General features: G+C 50.5%; 1 protein-coding gene across 2 annotated transcripts in view; it reads left to right on the top strand.

Annotated features, from left to right (window-relative positions):
- Positions 1–15420, top strand: part of CPNE5 (copine V) — a 93369-nt gene that overhangs the window by 39036 nt on the left and 38913 nt on the right. The window contains exons 4-9 of one of the 2 annotated variants that reach the window (XM_012723096.1): positions 1355–1458; positions 3681–3720; positions 3912–3988; positions 5666–5725; positions 7674–7724; positions 8003–8066. In XM_012723096.1, coding sequence (XP_012578550.1) covers positions 1355–1458; positions 3681–3720; positions 3912–3988; positions 5666–5725; positions 7674–7724; positions 8003–8066 — 396 coding nt within the window. The remainder of the gene's footprint in view (positions 1–1354; positions 1459–3680; positions 3721–3911; positions 3989–5665; positions 5726–7673; positions 7725–8002; positions 8067–15420) is intronic. The other variant, XM_004673428.2, reaches the window with a different exon arrangement.

Here is a 15420-nt window from a genome sequence, read left to right as displayed (position 1 = left end):
TGGGGGGGCCTATAGTCCATATTCTGACAAACACTTCAAGCGATTTTGATGCCCAGCAACATGGAATGACTTGTCTTACGTCATTTGGGGAGTTTAATGGGATTGGTGTCTGATGTGTGCTAAGTGTGAGGGAGACCGAGAAAGTTAATCTCAGTTTTAGTTATCTAGTAGTTGGGCCACAAATTAGCCCAGGATGAAGCTGCTTAAACAACACATTTATGAATCTGGGTGCAGCTTTATGGACCCTCACAAGTCTGTAATCAGTGTTGGCGGGACCCTCCTCTCCAGGGTAAACTGAGTCAGGATTATGTTTCAGTTCATTCACTGGTTCCTGGTTGTTCCTTTTTTATTTTATTTTTTTAATGCATACAAGAACTCAGTACAGGCCAGAGGTGCAGGGGGCAGTGAGAGGACTCACCAGAGACAGAGTGGGGAGCAGAACAGGCAGATCAACAAAGTACACTGCTGAGGGGAGCAGCGAGCAGGGGTCAGGCAGGTGAGGTCTGCCTGCTAGCTTCATAGTGCTGTGCTTTAACCCTTTGCACCACCAGGGAGGGCCCCTCCTGGCTGACTCTTGCCCAGGTCCGCCTTCACTCCATGCCACACAGATCTCACAGTAAGGTAAATTACAATGTGGCAGATGGTTCATCAAAGTGAGCCAGTGAGAGAGAGCAAGAAGGGGTTTCCGAGATGACATCATAGTCATTTATAACATAATCTTGTAAGTGACTCGTGCTCTATTCTATCCATTAGAAAGGAGTCACTAGGTCTAGCCCACATTCAAGGGGAGGAGACTAAACCCAGACATGCAGGAGATGGGATCTTTAAAGCCCCCACACCCCATCTCTGCCCGTGTGTTTAATGGGAATATCGAATTAGTACACACCTAATTGTGTTATGAGTCAGAGAAGGACAATGTTTTTAAGGGTGGGCGCGAGATCAATGGCTCTTTAGACAGAAGTAACACTCTCCGGTTGGGGGGAATCGGCAAGGCTTCCTGGAGGAGGCAGCATTAATGAGGACTGGAGAAGATCCACTGGCTGAGAAGGGGTGGCCAGGTGGAAGATACAGCATACACATATGTGTTGAGGCAGGCAAAGCAAAGGGCCTGCTCAGGTATCCAGGTGTCAGAACACAGACTGGGGGAACAGAGCTCCCCTTGAAGATGGCAGCTATATCCCAGAATGTTCCCCTTGTTAGGTGGCATTGCTCTCACCTTGACGGTGGGGATGGGGGTCTGGGCCAGGAGCAGCATGGCTTCCATGACCAGCAAGGCCACAGCTGAGGAGTTCTGGGCCCAGTGCTCGCCCCACCCCCAGCTCGGCCCTGAGGTCCACACCATCTCCTCTTGCAGTTTGGACGTACTGAAGTCATCGACAACACACTCAATCCTGACTTCGTGCGCAAGTTCATTGTGGATTACTTCTTCGAGGAGAAGCAGAACCTCCGATTCGACCTGTAAGTGGGAAAGGGGTCTGAGGATTTACCTGGGGGAGGAACCGCAGCCGGGAGGAGGGACTGTGGTTGCATCAGGCGTTGACACTACCAGGAAAGGTGGGGAGGGACCTGTGATATAAGAGGGTGTCCAGGGTTGGTCTGGGGTAATGGTGACAATGGACTGAAGTCCAGTCCCACTTTCATCAAGAGTTGGAAAGGAGGTGGGAGGTAAAAAACAACCCTCTCCCCAGCTTGCTTTCTTTAATGTGAGAGTGCACTGAGCAGGATGCTTGGGAGAAAGGGTACCATTGAGGAGAGATCTTGGAGGCAATTCTAGCTCTATCCATCCCCAAGCTCTTTTCTTCCAGAGGTCCCCAGTGATCTCTGCATCTGTTAAAGCTTGTCTGGGGGAGGGCTCCCTCTCACAGTGGTAACCAGGCCTGTTCATCACAAAGATCCAGTGTGCCTCTCTCCTGAGGCGAAAGGTGGGGGCAAAATTCAGCCTGGTGAATAGGTGGGGGAGTCTGTCCTTTTTGACAGGGTATGAGGTGGTCAGAAAGGACTATTTCCCAAAGAATTGTAGACAAGATGGAAAAAAACGGGGTTGGGGCCTGAGGGGTAGAGGGAAAAAAAAAACACAGTGGAAAGAAATGACTTTGGAGGGAGGGATGGGGGGTGAGCGGAGCTAGGAGCACGCCATGCAGTGCATTGTGGACAAGTTACCTGGTGACATTTGAGAGAGAGAAGTGCTCATGGTGGTGGCAGTTGGAAAAATGACAGTCTCTCAGCAGGAGTCACCTGGGCCAAATAGGGCTGTCGGGCTGCAGAGGTGACCAGGGTGGTGGGGGTGAGGGAAGCCAAGGAAGGGCTCAGCCCACAGAGAGCCCCAGCGTGGCCATCACATTGAAGATGCTAACGCTGCCCTCCTTGGTTGACCAGCCTCTAGGGCAGTCTGGGCAGGACTGGGCAAGGTGACACTCCAAGGAAGATCAAAAGTGAGGTGTGTGGAACTCCAAGGGTCCCTAAGCCTTAAAATGGGAAGACGGGCTAACAGGGTGTGAGGGGCCAAGGGGTTGAGCCACTCGTGGACCAGTGAGGGTGGAAGACCAAGTTCATTTTATTTTTTTCTATTTTTAATGAGTGACGTCCACCGAGCTTAAGAGTCCACCCTGAGCATTTTACGTCTGTTTACCATGGAACCACCACCCAGATCAAAAGGCAGGACAAGTCTAACACCCACACAGCTCCCTGCCGTGCCTCCCAGCCATTATTCCCAGAAAGATCCATGGTGGGGCCCTCCTTGGTGGTACAAAGGGTTAAAGCGCAGCACCGCGGAACTCTCCACAGTCACTGCAGCATGAGTTCGATCCCCGGCCAGGGAAGTGACCCACAGGGAACAGCAGGCTTCTCCTGTCTTGTCTGCTGCTCCCTCTGCAGTGCATTTCAGTACATCTCTGCTCCCTACTCTGTCTCTGGTGAATTCTCTCACTCCCCTGCACCTTTGGCCTGTACTCCAGTTCTTGTATGCATACATAACTAAATATATCTTTAAAGAAAAAGAAAAAAAAATCCACTGTGTTGGAGTCTGTTTTTTTTTTTTTTTTAAGATTTATTTATTTTTGTGCACAGAATTGGGGTACAGGCCAGAGGTGTAGGGGCAGTGAGAAGATTCACCACATTCAGGCAGATATGCTGAAATATACTGCTGAGGGGAGCAGTGGGCAAGATAGGAGAGGTCTGCTGCACCACATGGGTCAGCTCCTTGGCGGGGGGGATTGAACTGAAGCCATTGTGGACCGCTACCTAGTACTAGGCTTTAACCCACTGAGCCACCAGGGTGGGCCCAGAGCCTGTTTTTTTTTGTGTTGTTTTTTTTTTAAGATTTATTTATTTGTGCATATAGAACTGGGGTACAGGCCAGAGGTGCAGGGGTGGTGAGAGGCTTCACCAGAGACAGAGTGGGGAGCAGAACAGGCAGATTGTGGAGGTGCACTGCTGAGGGGAGCAGCGGGCGGGTCAGGAGAGGTCTGCTGTGACATGTGGTCACCTCCGGGGCAGGCGGGAATTGAGCTCACACAGAAGTGGCTTTTGCTTCTTAGTGCTGTGCTTTAACCCGCTGCGCCACCAGGGAGGGCAGGCAGAGCCTGTTTTTTAAGGGGAAATGAGGTCCTGACTCAGCCCAGGGACCCAAGCAAGGTTGGCGGGATGCCCCACCTGCCTTCACCACCTCTTGTATCCTGCAGGTACGACGTTGACTCAAAGAGCCCTGATTTATCGAAACACGTGAGTTCTGCCGGTGACGCTGCTACAATTCTGAAGGTCTCTTAAATGCCACTCGGGGCTGCCAGGGGCTTCACTGTGACCGTGTGTCTGAGGCTGGGAGCCGTGTTCAGGGCCCGCTCACTGGCAGGGGTGGGTGGTGGGGGAGACAGCGGGGTGGGTGACCCTGGCCTTTTGTGTATACCCTGCTACAGGATTTCCTGGGCCAGGCCTTCTGCACCCTTGGAGAGATTGTGGGGTCCCCTGGAAGCCGGCTGGAGAAGCCCCTCACGTAAGTATAGAGGGAAGTGGACCTGTCTGGAGACTGTGATTGGCCACCGAGAAAGGAAATGACTGCCCACGGTCACACAGCTAGAATGTGGAAAAGCTGAGCTCTGGTGCAGGATTCTGTTCACATAGCACGTTCCTTGAGTTGTCCACATAGCATGGTAACAAGGAGCCTTTCCATGCATTGGAAAGTCCTTAAAAAAGTCGCATTGCCGGCCTTAAGTGCTTTTAGAGGAAAGCTGTTCCTCTGAGCAGCTTGTGGAGGAAAACTCCTGAGCCTTCACACAGTGGAGCCTGAGGGTGGCTTCAGCCAGGGCTGGCCTGGTGTGGGGTGACCTCCCAGCCCTGGATCTCAACCCCTGCTCCTATCTGGTCACCTTGGATGCTTCCTCCTCACCATCATTAATAACTACAGAATCAATAAACTACATCATCATCCATAAGAACAGAGTGTGTCACTGTGTGTGATGGTGAGGGTGGGGATGGTGAGTCTGACTATTGTCTTTGACCCCCAGTAACTTGTCGTTTCAGGACAGGGAGAAAGGCCTCCCTGTCCCCAAGGTCTCCTCCTTTGGGTTCACTAAAAGCAATAGCTATCTTTGAGAACAGGGAACAAACCCAGGTTTGGGGGAGGAGATCTGAAACATTCAGAATTGAGGACTTCTTAAGAAAGGTAAATGAAAATTTCACTTTCAATTTGCTAGGCCCCTTCCTTGGACCTGTCTCGAACAATTTCTCTTTGTAATTTTGCCTTCCTGGGGCTTGGGAGCATCGCCTCCATTTGCCTGTTGAAGTGTTCACTGCCGGCTAAATCCTGTGCACCCCTTAACATTTATCTCTTCCTTCCTCACCCCCCCCCCCATGGCTTTACCTGGCTTGATGTTGGGTATGCCTCAGGAATGAATGTGTCTGCTCCTCTCAGCTCCCAACCTCCAGGGTTAAACGTCTGTGAGTCGGTTGGGTCTGTCTCCTGCCTGCTGAGGCTTGTCCACCTTTGGCTAGGGGCAGACCTGTGGGGTGGAGGAAGACTCTGAGGGGGGTGGAGGAAGACTCTGAGGGGGGTGGGGGGAGGAGATGACGGCTGAGCTGAGCCTTCAAGAGCAAGCAGGCTCTGTGTCCCTCCCCGTGGGGGCTGCTGTTGGCCACTGGTGGAGCAGGGACGCTGCTGAAGGGTTCTTGGGCCTGAGTCCAGTTGTCTCCCTGCTGCGAACAGCTGATTTTTAGCCCTGGCATCTATTCTGGGCTACACAGTGCTTTCTTCCGTGAGCAGTGATTCTCAGCCATCTTCCCTTTTCATAGCCCCACAAACTGAAGCTCAGAGAGGTAGAGCAGTGGTATAGAAACTGTAGCAAGCTAACATGTCTCCTGAAGGGCTCTGTCTCCAGTTTCTGATCCAGTTGGAGGACATGGGACCTAAGAATTTGCATTTCTGATATGCTCCCGGGAAGTGCCGATACTGTTCACCCCAGGAAACACACATTGGCAAACACTGAGGTCACATTACCCAGGGCTTAACCATAAGGTTTGGGAAGAAGACCTCTCCCTTGGCCTGTGGCTTCCGGGCCTGTTTTGAGGTTTGATGCAGAACAGACACCTGTCTCTAAGGACTCATGCTAAGTGCTCTGGCCTCTCAAGACAGGGACACTTGACCCTGGTGTGTTCTCTCTTCCTCTCTCCGTAGGATAGGAGCATTCAGCCTGAATTCCAGAACGGGAAAACCCATGCCAGCTGTGTCCAACGGGTAGGTCACTGAGCATCTCTGACCCTGGAGTCCACAAACACCTAGCGCCTGGTCTGCTCCTGCCACTGTGTCCTCCTGTCCCCCTGGACAGGGGGACAGACAAGGCGCTGGGTCCCTCCTTAAGGACCCAGACACTTTGGGCCCTGGACAGAGCCCCTTCCCCCACCTTGCTTTACAGCTGGTCCTTCCCCAGTCCAGGCTGAAGCCTCCCCAGTCCCAAGGGCTCTTAGGAATTGAGGGGAAGGGAGGGGCTGAGAAAAATCAGCAGGAACTGGCCACTTACCCTTCCCTTCTACTGCCAGATTCTTCTACCTCCACCATCTCATTTTTCTCTCTCCCCCTTTACCTAACCCTTCTCTTGCCTCCTCACCCCCAACTTCTTCCTCTGCTTGATGTTCAGTCTCCTTGCAGAGCAGACACAGCTAAAGCCTCACTTTCTGCATTTGTCCACCAGCTGTGGTGGGCCAGCCTCTTACCCAGCCCCCACCCTGACCATCTGCTTTTGGCAAGTGTGGGCAACTCAGACCCCACGCCACCCCCCTTCCCTGCTCTCTTGTTTGAGGGAGGTCCTCACCCAGAGGTGGAGGCGGGAGGGGTAGGAGCATCTGCTTGAGGGGTTGGTTTGGGGGTGCCTGTGGTGGAGGAACAGCTCTGGGGAACTGAGCTCCACAGGGTTTTGCTGCAGGCTCCGAGGAGTGGGGGTCCCAGCAGCTGGCTGTGGGACAGGGGTCTCTGGGAGGTCCAGGAAGCCTCACAGCACTGGAAGGGTGTGGACACAAGCAGCCGAGGGGGGATGGAGGGGGGACGGGAACCAGGAAGGAGAAGGAGCTGGAGACTGGGAGAAAAGCAGCGGGAGGGAGGGGGAGCAGGAGGCAAGAAGAGCAGGTGGGAGCAGGTTGGGGCTGGAGAGGAGGAAAGAGAGATGGAAATGGATGAAGGGCTCTGGAGCAGTGGAGGAACAGATGGAGAGACGCTGGGTGAAGAAGGCTGCTGTGAGAATTCTGTCTCCCTGGTCAAGCAAATCATAGCTTTACTACCAAGGAGGGCCAGGCTGGCTGCTGGGGGTGGGAGACCATCTGCGGCCTCAGCTCAGCTGCCCATGTGCTGGGTGGGGAAGTGGCCCACAAGTCCCTCCAACTCCCCCTGGCAGAGGAAGTTGCAGACATGACCCCAGCTCTGTTCACCCGGTTTGGAGCCCTCTGGGCTGTCGGCCCAGGGCATTGCCCACCTCCCGCTCTGGTTGAGAGACTCGCCCCCAAGAGCTGCTGCTGGGAAGAGCTCCATCAGTGGTTCTCAAAGTGTGTTCCACCACAGACAGCGTGGTGGTCCCAAGGCTGGCCTGAGCAGTGGGCTAGATTTTGCCAGCTGCATGCCATTGGCAAGGGGCAAGGAAGGAAAATGATGCTCTTTGAGGGCCTTCTCTGTGCCAGGCACTGTGGCACATTTTCATGACAAGAACAGATGTGATGATCCCCTCCATTTCGTGGGCTATGAAACTGAAGCTCAGAGAGGTGTGCTAGTGAACACAAAGTCACACAGTGCTGGACACTTGACACCTCCCCCCACCCTCCTTGCTCCCAGTGGCCCCTGGCTGCACTGGGAAGTCCCTGAGTTAGTCTCAAACTTGGTGTGGGATGGACTGGCCCTTGGGGGAGGGATCCCACCTGACCTAGGGAAGAGGCAATACAGGGCCCCTGGGACTCGCCCTCCTAGAGGCACCTCCCTAGGTGAACTATTCTGGTGGCCACCTCACTGAGAGCTGCGTGGTTGTCCAGGCGCTCTCCTTCAGAGAGACTCCAACCCCAGAGTCCGAGGGGAGGGAGCCTCAGAGCACCTGGAAACCTGCCCGAGAGCAGCCTGCCCTCCGGCCTCCTGGAAAGTTCCGGGACTTTGGGGGTCAGCTGGGTACAGGGTGGGGTGGCTAGCCCATGAGGTCTTTTGCCCACAGAAGTGGTGTTTGGATGGAAAGTTTGAGAGCCACTGGCCTGGAAGCCTCCGGGTGAGTCTGGATGCTTTTCCGATTCTAGGACTTTCACTGCAGGTGTTACCTTCTGGTGGGCTCTCGGGAGCCGGGCGGGGCAGCTCCAGGCCTGGGGGCCTGGCCCAGGAAGCAGTGCTCTAGGCCACACTGCCACAGTATTGCAGGAGACCCTGGCCCTCAGGGGCTTTGGGGCAGATCTGCTGGTTGGTGAGGGTGGGAGAAGGGAGGGCGCAGAGGGCTTTGCTGGGAAGTGTCTCTCTTTGTCTGGCCCTCCATTCTTTGATCTTCTCTCCCAGCGGAGTCCCAGGGAAGAAATGTGGCACCATCATCCTGTCCGCTGAGGAGCTCAGCAACTGTAGGGTGAGTGGCAGACGGACTCTGAGACAGGCCAAGACCTGTGGGGTGAGGGGGGGATGGGAGGCAGGCTGGCCTCCCTGTCTCCCCAGAGCTGAGTCTCTGAGGGTGTGTGATGGGGGGGCAGGGGGATGGGGGAGACAGAGCTCCTGGGTCTAACCTCACTGGCATAGAATTCCATGGTTTTAGAACGAGGCCCCCCTTCCCTTTTTACAGCTGGGCAGACTGAGGCCACCAGGGCAGGACCTCACCAGAGCTGACGGGAAACCCTGACCTCCCCCCATTCCCAATGGGGCTCTCTCCATTTCCCATGTGTCTTTGAGCCAAGACTACCTTAACCCCACCCCCGCCCCACTCTGGCTGCAGAGAAGTCTTCTCAGGATGCCTGAACACTTCGCATTTAGTTACCATTCTTTCACTTCCCCTCTGGAGTAAGGTGACAGCCTGAATGGGGTTGAGGGAGACATGCCTGTGCAGGTGGGGTGTATGTGTGCGCGTGTGTGTACACGCTAGAGTCTGCAATCTCAGGCTGCCTTTGGTTTTGATTCTTGCTTGGAATTGTGGGTGAGGGAGAAAACTAAAGAGGTAGCTGCTCACCCTACTAGCTCAGGGGATGCAGTGGCTAGTAATAGTGATAAAATATAATGATGACGATAGTGATTATTATCAAGGGATGGCCATTTTACATCAGTTACCACTGCTGACAGCAGCCCTAAAAAAGTGGGTACCGTTGGCATTCCCATTTTATGGATGAGCAAATTGAGGCTCCGAGAGACCACGCCACCTGTTCATGGACAGTAAGTGGTAGAGTCAGGGTTCTAAGCCAGGTCAGCCTGACTCTGAGACTAGGGTTCATGCCCCCAGATGACTCAGATGCCTCTCAGATTAGTCAGGAGTCACTGACAGGAACCCGCTGGGTCCTGGTGTGAAGAGGTAGAGGCAACAGCAAAGTGAGCATAAGACCAAGACCAGGGTAACCCAGGACCCCAACTTCCATGGGGCAGGAGCTGGCTCAGGGTACCAGGAGGAACTAAGAGAAACAAGATTTGCTGATCTTCCTGGGGAGTTAAACTTATGTATGAATTCATTTTAAAATAACAGTAATTTAACCCATTACAAGCTAATATAACATCTTTTTTGAAAAATAGTTATAGTTCCCAAACAAAAATCTTTTAGTGAAGAGTAACCTTATTTTATATTTTTGTCTGGCTTAGTAGAAGAGAACTGGAGTTTCATAGCTGCTAACGCAGTCAATCTGTTGTGTTATCATTGTTGGTAACCCCTAGAAAATTCCATGTCCTATCAGTATTATGAAAATCACTGTGGCATCCCGCTCCCCCTCCCCCACCCCACTCTTGACTCCTGGTCCATACTTTGAGGACTGTCCTTAGGGAAGTATCGTAGTGTTAGTCAATATTTAGCTGTCTTTCCAAGCTAGGCTGTGCTAAGGGGTTTACATGTATCAACTTATTTATATGCAAGATTATACTATGCAATATGTATAATAGGTAGTACATGTCTTCTAACTGACTTGATGGTCTTTGTTTTACAGAGAGGCTAAGTGACCTACCCAAGGTCACCAGCTGCTGAGTACCAATAGGAGAGATTTGAGTCCAGGGAGTTTGATTCTAGAGCCAGGGTCTTGAGCCACTGGGCTGTTGCATTCTAACTGTTTCAGGGGCTTCCAGCTGGAAAATAAGACACGAGCAAATAGAATTGCTAGGGTAGGACAGGCTAGCGATGACCAGCCAACTCAGCCACTCATTCTGGTTTTATTTGTTACCTCACTGGATTGGAGACACTTGACATCAGGAACAAACCTCCACAACATATAAACCTGGCAGAGGGCTTGGCTCACCTTAGATGCTCAGAGAGGATCTGGCATAAAAATGTGACTGAATGAGTGGGAAGCACAGACCCATGATCAGGGGATGATGAAAATGCTTATGCCTGTGAATGCTGAAGATCTGGACACTCCTGGAATTCAAACCAGGGAGAGAACCCAGTTGAAATGTAGACTTGAGGGCCTCGCTGGTGGTGCAAGGGGGTAAATCTAGCACGAGGTGGATCCGAGGCCAGGGAGGTGAGCCACATGTCGCAACAGATCTCTCCCAACCTACCTGCTGCCCTCCTCAGCAGTGTACTTCAATCTGCCTGTTCTGCTCCCCACTCTGTCTCTGATCCCTACTCTGTCACCTCCTGCACCTCTGGCCTACACCCCAGCTCTTGTATGGATAAATAAATAAATCATAAAAAAAAAAAAAGAATGTAGAACGGAGCTACTTTTTAAGCTACCCGTGTTTCAGTTTTTCCATCTGTGTAATGGGGCTGACTGAAGATTTAAAGAGATTATGAGGATGGCTTTGCCTAAGAAGCGCTTGGCTCGAGGAGTGCTTGACAAAGACCGAATCTGAATTCCCTGAAGCCTAAATTGCATTCCCCCCAAACTTCAAAGCTGGTGACTTCCTCCCTAGCTTATAATTAAACAAGGTAATGGAAGTGAAAGTGCTTTGGAAATTCGAAAGCTCTAGACAATACTGGCGCGGTTACTGGTCTAGTCTTCTGAGATTGGTAAACAGTCTGCTTTTAACACCTATTAGGCGCCTCCCTCTTCCTCCCGCTACTCTGCTTCCTTCCTCTCCATCATCCAGGGATGGCAGCAATTTCCTAGCTTTAAATGATTCCATTGCAAGTAGGGTGCGGGTGTGGGGCACCCTTCCTTTCTCCTGAGATTGCCAGCTTCTTTTCTTCTGGGGCTCCTTTGGCTGAGTTCTGTCTTTTCTAGAATACTTGCAAGGAAAAGAGACTAATTCTCAGCATCTGGCTGAATTAAAATAATTACATCTGAATGGCTTTGCCTCTGTCGTTCCAGCTCAGCATTCAAGGGGAGGATCAAAAGGAGAGGGTGGAGTCTGAGAGCTGGTTTTCGCCGAGCAGGGTTTCCTGCTCAAATGAATACATTCTGCCAAAGTAGACAAATGCTCCCTTCATCCGTGAGGAGGCTGTGCGCGGGTGGGGACCAGCAAAGGATTAGCGTGGACTCCGGCGTGTCACCACATGCTTTGAAAGGTTAAAGAAAAGCCTTGCGCGGTTAGATTTTAAATACCAAGAAAGTCCCAACAATCAGAATTTGATCCAAAATACTATTCAGTGACACTCGAGGTTGAGTGAGTTTAAGCATTCGAATATCCTCTGAGCCACTGAAGGTTAAATTATGCTCGGCAGTTGAACTATAGTTAGTCCCTGTAGCGCTGACCAACATCAGCATAGTCCTTATGGCCAGACTGCTGTGTGAGGGCTATTTGATTCTCACGGCAGGACTGGGGGCTGGGTGGTGTGCGAGTGGCTTCGGTTACAGATACAGAGGTCTGAGTGGCCTGCCTGAAATTGCTAGAATCCAACCCAGGCGTAGGCTCCAAATCCTCAGGGAGGCTTGCCTCACCTGTGGAGCCATGGAGTTGTTATGGTACAGGGAACGGGATGGGCCTACTGGTCTTTGTGGGGCCAGGAACCTTTAGCAGGCTGGGTGAGTGGCAGGGCCTAGGAGGGAGGCAGGCGGGGTGTGGCCAGTGCAGGGCACCTCCCCTTCAGCTTCCCAGACCCAAGGCTTCCCTGGCCCACTAGGCAGCCAGACCTGCCTCACGCTGGAGTTCTGACATGTGCTCCTCGCCGCCTCCTGGTTGGGCCCCTACATCCACCAGCAAGTGCACCTCATCTCTGGCAAGCCAAGGAGTCTTACTTTTCACGCTGCTGCTGCTGCACACCTCCTGCTCCTTGCCTGAGCTATCACCAGCCTGCTCATGCATGCATTCATTTCATAGCAGCAAAGTCGCTTTATCTGAGAATTTCCAGTTTATTGTGAGATACAGACATGTCAACCAGTGATCATCAACCCTGTCAGACCATCCCCTCTTTTTAATCACAAGTATTTTTTAGCATTCTTTACTATTCTGAAATAAAAATCATGAATAACAGACTAAAATTTAAGCAGGGGAGAGAATGAGCCCTTGAAGCTACCTGAGAAAAGTTGAGTCCAGGCAGCACATGCCAAGGCCCTGAGGTTGGGATGAGTGATGTCTGGGAGATGAGAGTGTAGGTGGGAGTGGGGACCAGATTTTGCAGGGCTTTGTAGCAGGAGGGGTTTAGCAGCTTGAATCCTGATAAAGTCAGAACTCGAATTGTCCTAAAGACAAAGTTCATGGAGAATCCCATACCTCCATGTGGGCTAGGAAAGAGCTCTAGCAGGGAAGAGGATAAGAAGGAAGAGGAAAGAAGTGTGTGGGGGGTAGGAAGCAATGAAAGTCTTCCTAGAAGTATGCACTTTGATGTTTGTGAAAGACTGATGTGGTTGGCATGAATGAAAGTGTCCTATGTTCAAGCATCACCCTTTTAAAAGTTACTGTGATTTTTTTGGTCTCAGAAATAGTTCCTTTAGTGAAAAAAAAATATTTTTTTTCTGAAGTTAAAAAAAAATCATTATAGGTAAGTTGGAAAAAACAGAATATAAAAAATAGAAAAATCACCCAGCGACATATATTTAAATTTTGATGTAAAAACCAACTTTTTTCCTGTCTGTGTGTGTGTAATATTTTCTTATAATGATTAAGCTATGCTATCCGGTGTATTTTTCCATTTCAATAGACATTCCTGGATAACGTGTGTTTAATAGCAACATGTTTGGGCAGGATGGGTCATCATCATCTGTAGTCTAGATTCTCTTTTAGGAATATAACGAATACTGCAGTGCTCATCTCCATAGCTGAATTCTTCCATTTTCCTTTGAGCTTCAATTGGTGAGTTTGGCTAATATCCTGCACATGGTCAGTGAGTGGGAAGGAAAGTGGTTAATCGGGGGTTTTCTAAAGACAAAACTCTGGATGAACAAATCAACAGAGAAAACCAGTGTGACCTTGACGTGGTGAGAAATGGGAGGAGGGCAGTCCCTGGTTTCAGCACCAGAATGTTAGAAAAGAGGAGGCCAAGAGTATCAGACTGAAGCGGGCTTTATTGAAAGTCCATGAGGTGGCGACTGGCTGTAGGCCAAGAGTTGCCCCCCAGAATGTGACCACAGGTCTTTATAGAGTTAAGCTACTATTGGAATTTTTGGTGGTCGAGGGTGAGGTGTCTCTTCTGCAGGAGTCTGCTGGAGTTGTTCGCTGTTGTCCGTTTTATCTCTGATCCTGCTTCTCTCAGCTTCCCTGGTGCCTGGTTGTACCAGTTTTATGTGGAGCCCCTGTGTGTTCTCTTTCGTGATGATATTCTGCACACAGAGATGGCTGAGTCTCCTAGACTGACTTCCATGCCTGCTATCTGTGGCCATTACCTGTCTTTGGATAAATTGTGACCTAAGGGTCTTCATAAACACCCCTGCATACCTGCCTGCATCCCAGGGCTCTGCTTCTACAGCCCCATCCCGCCAGGTGGGGATCCTGGCTCCTCTGTGAAGACAAACCCTCCCAGGGCCACAGCGCAGAGAATCACCCCCAACTTTGGGCCTTCGTCCCGCCCCTAGAGGGCTGAATTTCAGAGTCGTAGCCAATGAGTCTTCTTTTTAATCAGTGTCTTCCTTTTTTCTGACTAATAAAGACAATGTGATAATTTCAAGAAATTTGGAAAACTCAGAAAACTGTAAGGAGAAGACAATAAATGATGATTTAATTATTTTAAGTACTTCTTAGTGGTGAAGTGTATGAGTAGGAGGACCAAGTGGTTAAGAACTTGGGTCCTGTTTCCAGATTAAGTGCCATTGCTTATCAGCTGTGTGACCCTAGGCAAGTTACTTAACCCCTCTGTGCCTCTGTTTCTTTCTTTTTTTTTAAGATTTATTTATATACGCATACCAGAACTGGGTACAGGACAGAGATGTGGGGTGTGAAAGGATTCACCAGAGACAGAGTGGGGAGCAGAACAGACAGATTGAAATACACCATGGAGGGGAGCAGTGGGTGGGTCGAAGAGGTCTGCCATGTCATGTGGGGATGTGGGAAACTCACAGTGGCTGGCTATAGCTTGATCACTGAGACTTTAACCCCTGCACCACCAGGGAGACTCGGTTACTGAGGTTTTTGGTGGCCCTTCAAAGTTATACTCACCCTTGCTCTGATCCTGAGACAGCCAGCAAGACCCAGGCAGCCTTTTGCTCTCTCTCCTGGGTAGCACAACTCTCACCCAGCCCACCTGCTGACCTCTGATGTCTAGGACCCTCTTCTGGGCCAGGGAGGGCAAAGATGTTTTAGAGTGGGCCAGGCCACCCTGGAGAGAAAAGCTGTTAGCTGTAGTCTCCAAGCAGCCTGATTAACATGCAGAGAGATGTAAATTGAGGCAATCCTGCTGTTTTAGAAGAACTTAATGTTTTTTTAAAAAGACAGGGCGAAGAAGCAGAAATTGCAGGAAATTCTATATTGCACAAGCTGCTTTATCTTCTCCACAGTTGATTCCAGAGATGTTTCTGATTTGGACACAGCATTTCATGTGTTCAGAAGCTTCTACTCCCAGACTGAGGCTGTCAAGCAGCCACTTCTGACTCCTGCCAGAATCTACAGTGTCCCAGCCACTTCTGACTCCTGCCAGAATCTACAGTGTCCCATAATCCAGCTGCCAGCTCCACTGTGGGGTCATTGCTCCAGCCTCTTCCTGAGGTCACAATTATATGTAGGGTTTGATCCACTCACTAGCCAAAGTCTCGTTCATAAGACTATTGGCATAAACTCAGAGCCACCTTCTAAAGGACACCCCTAGAGAACTATACCACCTTGTGTCAAGGACTCCCTATGGGGTACACACCCATCAGGGAAGACTACAGATCATTCCGAAGTTTTGTCTTACCCCCATGGATTCAACAGTGGCACAATCATGATCATGATAACACACTTTTGGCAAATGTTCTTGTCTAGATTGGGTTTTGGGGGGCAGATCAGGTCAAGCCACAAAAAAAGCCCCCAGCATCTATAGTGTCCTCAGGAAAATGTAGCTCACTGGTGGATTTTTCCAGCTAGCTAAATTTCAGAGCCTGTCCATTTTAACTAGTTTGCTCAGAGGTCTTTCTAAAATGAATTTCACACTTCTCTGACTTCTCAAACCAAGACTCCAGAACGTAATTAAACTTATCTTGATGACTCAAGATCATCATTGGGAATTTCAGTTATTAATCTTTGCTGTCTGGTTGTCTCATTCCAATCCCAGCTCTTCCTCTTACTAGCAGTATAATTTTAAGCAAGGTGCTAATCTCGCTATGTCTCAATTTCCTCATCTTTAAAATGGGAATAATAGTAATAATAACAGAACCTACCTCATAGATTGCTGAGAGTATTAACTGAATCAATAGGCATGGAAGTAGTACGTGGCACAGGTTAGGTAGAAT

The sequence above is a fragment of the Condylura cristata genome, unplaced genomic scaffold, assembly GCF_000260355.1.
Source record: "Condylura cristata isolate star-nosed mole 26May11 unplaced genomic scaffold, ConCri1.0 scaffold00001, whole genome shotgun sequence".
Lineage (NCBI taxonomy): Eukaryota > Metazoa > Chordata > Mammalia > Eulipotyphla > Talpidae > Condylura > Condylura cristata.
The sequence above is the reverse complement of the archived record's forward strand: the minus strand, read 5'-3'. Positions and strand labels throughout refer to the sequence as shown.